Raw genomic sequence first — 6,322 nt, 5'->3', positions numbered from 1 at the left:
TCTTTTATTATCAGAGGAATCATAATTTTCCCTGTCTTGGTCATCTTACCATGTTGTTCCACAGGGCACTGGCTGCATGGGCATGAGCCTTGCTACTGAAGTGGAAACAGTCAGGAGCAAAGTAAGAGTTGTCAGGCAACCCCTCCTGGTCATAGGATAGAATAGAGTGGCCGTGTCATAGGAATGTCAGATAACACCAGTGATGTTCAGAAAGAGCTGGGCACTACCTGTAGCTCCCACTTATCCATGAGGCTTTACCGGGGTCATGGGCATGTCCACTTTTTCGAGGAACGGCTGCACGACCACTGTAAAATCTTCCCTGGTGTCGTAACGCCCACTCTCAACCAGTTGGTGAGTCCCCTCCTGCAGGAGGAAGGGAGTCAGTAGTCAGGGGGCTCTCTGCACCTGTCTGGTCTTTGTGTGGAATCTTTCTCCACCAGAGAATTCAACACAATCTGACCTTTGCATGAAATCAATCTGCAGTAAGATCCCTACTGGTCAGGAGCCAGCTAGTTATGTTTCAGATCAGCCTTTATCTCAGGCCCTGCCCCCAACCTCTGCTGCCATTGCATCTATTTGACCCAGGCTGGGAAAAACGAAAAACCCAAGTTCATCAGTTTGAGCCTCTTTTAAAGATTCTGATTAAAGATTAGGGTGGAGATCGAGTGAGTACAAATTTGATTTAATGACTTTGGGGGATTATCCTTACATTTATTTATGTTATACACTGGTTCAGGAAATCAAAGGTGAATTAACAACCACATTTAATGCCCATCTGTATCATTCATGCAAGCAGTGTGTGTGAGCACGAGTGTTCCTTTCCATGCACCCCTGAAGTGCTCAGATCTATCTAGGAGGTAGCAGAGCTGTTACTCTCATAGCTTACACCTAGACTCAGTTCCAGAAGGACCAGTTACCCTAGCTCTGGCTCCCACTTCTGCCACACTCTGCCATTTCAGTGCTTGCTCGGTTTCCATCATTTGGAGCCAGGACCCGGTCTGGAGGGGGAAGTCAGGCTTCCACACACAGAACATTAGTGCAGTTACTTCAGAAGACACCAGGACACCTTCTGTTTTCCACGGTCTGCCAGAGAGCCCCCAGGCTGGGAATACATCAGCTCTGACCTCCTGGGGGAGACTCTTTCTGTTACAGACAGAGCCTTGAGGCAGGCAGAAGGTACGATACCACTAACTAGCTGTGTGACTTTCAGCAAGCTGCTTTCCCTCTCTGGACCTCTATTTCCTCACCTGTAAGTGGAGGATGTTCACTGAGGCCTGGACCATCCCTTAAATTCTTTTAAATGCTGCTAGGGCCTCTGTGAATCAGCCACAATGGCTCACAGTGGAGACCCCCGCCCCCACCACCGCAACTTTTCAGAAATGGTGTAAGTAGTGTGGAGAAGGCCTGGCACATGGTGGTAATAATTAACAGCAATGCTCATCTTCAAGGAGAGGGGAACAGGAAGTAGAAAGTCAGAGGATTGAGAGAGAGGACATGATGGCCTCATGGGGCTGAGCTGTGAGCTCGTCTGGGATGCTACAGCAGGGTCTCAGTGGTCACCAAGAGCAGACCTGGGAATAGTTGGCTAATCTAGAGAGGTTGCGAAGGCCATTTTAGGGAACAGTTCCCCTTTGGTTCTCTGAACCTACTCTACCATGTGAAGAAGAGCCCACCTTGCAATGTAGGTGAGAAGCCCAGATGCTGTTTCTCCCAACGTCCCTCACACACGCTCATGGGTCCCCCAGTAGATGTGTGGGGGCTCCCGCCTCAGGCTTCGGTTTGGAAACTAGAGATTGAAAGATGGAGGAACAGCACAGAATCCATTTTGCTGAGGGTGCATCTAGTTTCTAGAAACAGCAGCGATAGTGGCGTCTATGGTGACTCCATCAAACCAGTTGTTTGGCCTGATTTTATTCTTATGGCATGGCCCCAGAATTCCATGACTCTTCAATTTCTGGTGCCTTGGCCTCTGACCTTAGCTCTTCCATATAGTCTGCTTAAAAAATACATCTGGGGCTTCCCTGGTGACTCAGTGGTAAAGAATCCACCTGCTCATGCAGGAGACACAGGTTTCATTCCAGGAAGATCCCACATGACGAGGGATAACTAAGCCCATAGACCACAATTATTGAGCAGGTGCTCTAGAGCCTGGGAACCACGCAACTGAGCCCATATGCCACATCTACTGAAGCCCGAGTGCCTAGAGCCCAAGCTCCATAACAAAAGAAGCCACGGCAAGAAGAAGCCAGAGCATCTCAACTAGAGAGTAGCCCCCACCCTCCGCAACTAGAGGAAATCCTGTGCAGCAACAAAGACCCTGCACAGCCAACAATAAATCAAGTTATAGAAAATAATACATCTGATATAATAATAAACAATAAACCAACCAGAATTGCATAAGCGCTTATGCTCTGCACTCAAACCCTGCCTGCAAAAGGACTGCTTTCAGAGCCATAAGCCTGGCTGCCTTCCCTCACCTGGTGAGGGCCATGACTTCCTCAGCAGAGACAAAGGAACGGGCCCCTAGTCACCCAAGGGGCCTGGCAATGGCCTCGAAGAATGATACACAGGTCACTGCCCTGAGCCCAGACACCACTCGTGGACAAGACTGCTCTGAAAGAGGTTGCCAGGAGGGGTTCTGCTCCAAGGAGTCCATGGGCTTGAAGGATTGATCCACCCTGGAAGCTCTCTGCATCCCACCCAGCCTGGAAGAGCTGGAAGGTGACCATTGTTCTCAAGTGACTGGGTGATTATTTGGGACAAAACTCAAGAGAGTCCATTGCTCTGCTCGAAGATTTGATGGAGAAAAGCCTCAAAGGGACAGCCCACAGGATTCTGGGAAAGCATCAGCTTTCTTTCTCCCTGTGTACCCCAGTAACACCTAATAACACCTGCTCCCCCCAGGAAGGGAGGGCAGATGGAGTATGTGTTGTTGCACTGAATCCTCCAGATTCTCTTGGGTGGCAAGGGTTCCTGCCCCAGGAGTCAGAACTCATACCCATTCTCCATAGACAATTGGAAATATTTATTTTGGTGTAAGGCCAGGAACTGAGATTTGGTCATGTGTGTTGAGTGACTTGGCTCTGTAACTTGATTCAAATAAACGGAATCTGCTGCCTTGGAGGGAGGGGGTGGTCTTTATATCTGCAAACTGGTCAGTGGTAATGTCACATGCAGTTGAAGTTGAAATAATCTAAGTGTCTGTTCCTTTTCTAACCAGAACCATGAACCACACAGCAGTTCCCAGCTTACCTGATACTTCTTATTCACTTCGATGAGGGAGGCAAGTTCTGTTGCATTATCATCATACTTCAAGACACAGGGACACAGATTCCTGCAGACAAAACCACAGAGGTGCTCACCCACCAGAACCACCATCTGAGAGCACGACACAGGAACACTGGCTTGAGATTCAGAATATATTTAACTCAGATCTGGAGGAGGAGGAGGGCGGGGGGTGGGCGGCTCTGGCTGGCTAACCTGTCAACTGCATCAGCTGAAACCTAAGAAAATTTCCCAGATCTGGATTTGCTCATGAAAATGAAATAGTTATATCTTCTGACGTCTGTAAGGAGTGACATCTTTATGGAGCCAAGTTACCCGATGAATGTCTGAGAACAGTGTAGTAGAGATAAGGCATGCTTCCTTCTAAATAATAGTAACAACAATAATAACACATACTGAAAGTTCACTGTGCTGAGAGTTTTATGAGTATTAACTTGCTGAATCCTCTTAGCTATTCTAGAAGCTGTCTTTTCATTGCCCCCATTTTATAGATGAGCAAACTAAGGTTCCGCATGGATTAGCAGTTTCTCAAGTTCATGTGGATGCTGAGTGTGGGAGCCAGGATTTGAACTCAAGTCTCTCTGGTTTAAACCTGAGCTCTCAACCCCTGTTCAAGCTGCTTCTGCCCTGACTAACCATCTCACAAATTCGGGCTTGTGGTCCATAGGCAGGAGGCAATAATAGTGAGGATGGCTCAGTGCAGACTCAGCACCGCCAAGGAAAGCACAGCCACTGAGACAGGACAGAGCACAGGTGGCAGAATGCAGTGACCCTGAGCCTTCCTAATCCCGCTGTCAGCAACTTGGCCATTCCAGGTCAGACAAATAACAACTCTGAACCTTCAGCTTTAATCGTCTGGAAACCTTGTAGTGATGGGCAGCCAGAGACTTTTAGGTGAGGTGCTCTGAAATGGAATGAAAATGCTGAACTCTCCCTGTCCCCTCCCCCGCCCCATGTGGCCCAGTGACTGGAGAAAGTGGGAGCCAGGGATGAGTCAGCAGCCAAAAATAGCCTGCCTGACACCAGCTGCGCTAATAGGCATGTGTCACCCGGCAGCCGTCCTCCCACTGTTCACAGCATCCCCGGGCCTTCCCCAGGGGACCCATGCAGTCTAGGCCCCCTGGGGGCGCTTTGGCATGCATCCTCAGGGAACAGCCAAGATACCCCTTCATTTCCAAGAGCAGATCCGGCCCTTGTGAATTATTCATTCAGTCATTCAGCAAACAGCCACGGAGCCCTGACTCTGCGCTGGCAGTGACTCAGACAGAGTTCAGGGCTGAGTGGGCAGAGGCACCTCGGGGTCATTACCATGTGATGTGCTTAGGCCTACGGTGGAGGCCTGTATAGAGCTTGGGGAGGGAAGAAGGGGGGTGGGGGGCACAGCCACCGTGATCTGGGCTAACAGCCCAGAGGAGACCTTGCAGGCAAGAACGGCTCACGCTTGGGGCAGAAGGACGTCTTACTCCCTAGGGTCACATGTAACATTAGCAGGGGAGCCATCTTCGGCTTTGGAGGCTGGGGATGAAGGCGGCCTCTCAGGGTGAGGGTTCTTTGTCCTCTACCATGCTGATTCTGACCTGACCACCCTCTCTCCTAGAAGGTGACCACAGCCCTGCCTTTGTGAATGTGCAGCCTGGAGCACCCATGCTGAACAGAGGCTCATCTGTCCGGGAGCTGGGCCTCTGGGAGGGAGCAGGGAGGTTCTGGACACTGAGAAAGATGTGGCCCTAGTGAGCCCACAGAGGCTCGCCCATCCCTCATGCTTTACTCTTCCCTGGAGGACTGAACAGTGTCCTGAGCTGTCGTGGCAAAAGAAGTACATTGGGTGGCAAATGCATGTCCTCTGAGGGTATAGGAGCCTGGACTGGGTTGGGGGGGGCAGGCACAATGCCCTGGGGATCTCCTCCAAGAGGCCTTGTCAGGTTTGACCAGGGGTCTCAGCACTCCTCACACTCCTGCCGTTGGCTTTTCTCACCAGCCAGAGTCACTCTCTGCTAAGGGTCCCATAGGCCCTTTGGGAACAGGTGGAGAACATCCAACTCACCGGAGGATCAGCCTCGGGCAGCTGACGTTCTTATCCTGGTACAGCTTCCTCAGGTTGATGATCTCCAACACCTTGACAAGGTTCACAAAGGCCCGAGGCACCTGAGCAAAGGCAAGATCGTCCCCAAGAGGATCAGGGCTGGGCAGCGCCAGCCTCTCCCCCAGGTCTGGGGCCCGTGCCTCCTGCTGGGTGTCAGGTCTGTGGCCTTTCACCTGGGCCCACCCACATCCATCATCCCTGGCTCCGCCTTTCTGCTGCTCGCTGTTAACACACGTGTGCTCAGGCTGCTGGGCCCAGGAGTGACAGCATGGCCGGCGCTGGTCTCCAGGGGAAGGGAGCCACGTAGGAGGGTCTCAGCAGGAAGCCAGACGCCCAGGGAGGAGGCCCGGGGCTGAGCGGCTCAGAGGACACGTGCGCCACCCTTCGTACCTCAGCGTGGAGGATGTCCAGAGCCTGCCCAATGTTGTCCACGAAGTTCTGCGGAGAGAAGCGGACCTGCAGGGAGAGGCGACATCTCTAAGCCCAGTCACCACCCAGTCTCTCTGTAACCAGGACTGAGTCCTCTCCTGGGTTCCCTCCTCCCTGCCTTTCAGTCTGAATGGGCAACATTGAAGCACAGGCTGTCTTTTGGGACCCCAACCTCCACCCTAACCTCACAGTCCTCAAGGTTGTTAAGGCTGTGACCCTCAGGGAAACACCCTTTCTTCTGCTATGGAAAGCTCTGGACCCACTTCGTGTCAACTAGAGGCAGGGCCTTAGCTAAAGCACATCACACCTCTGAACTGGGATGCTGGAGCAGGGGGCCTCTAAGATCTCCTGCAGCTTGAACATCCTAGTGGCTGATCATTTCTGGAGTCACCCGTGCCTGGGAACCCACAGCTCAACCATATTACTTGAGGAGATAAGGAGAGGGGAAGAGGCTCCTGCCTCCCCTTCCCCAAGGGTAAAACATTTTAAGGCTGATTTCCCCTCATCTTGTGCTTATCAAACTTT

The 6,322-nt window shown here is 51.6% G+C and overlaps 1 protein-coding gene across 1 annotated transcript in view; it reads right to left on the bottom strand.

Annotated features, from left to right (window-relative positions):
• Positions 1-6,322, bottom strand: part of PLB1 (phospholipase B1) — a 125,817-nt gene that overhangs the window by 49,490 nt on the left and 70,005 nt on the right. The window contains exons 21-25 of the mRNA XM_010840701.1: positions 5,759-5,824; positions 5,330-5,430; positions 3,253-3,334; positions 259-363; positions 50-145 (exon numbers count right to left, since the gene is read on the bottom strand). Of these exons, the coding sequence (XP_010839003.1) occupies positions 50-145; positions 259-363; positions 3,253-3,334; positions 5,330-5,430; positions 5,759-5,824 (450 nt within the window). The remainder of the gene's footprint in view (positions 1-49; positions 146-258; positions 364-3,252; positions 3,335-5,329; positions 5,431-5,758; positions 5,825-6,322) is intronic.

This window comes from Bison bison, unplaced genomic scaffold (assembly GCF_000754665.1).
Source record: "Bison bison bison isolate TAMUID 2011002044 unplaced genomic scaffold, Bison_UMD1.0 scf7180017864145, whole genome shotgun sequence".
Taxonomy (NCBI): Eukaryota; Metazoa; Chordata; class Mammalia; order Artiodactyla; family Bovidae; genus Bison; species Bison bison.
Note: the sequence above shows the minus strand (reverse complement) of the source record. Positions and strands in the feature narration are given on the sequence as shown.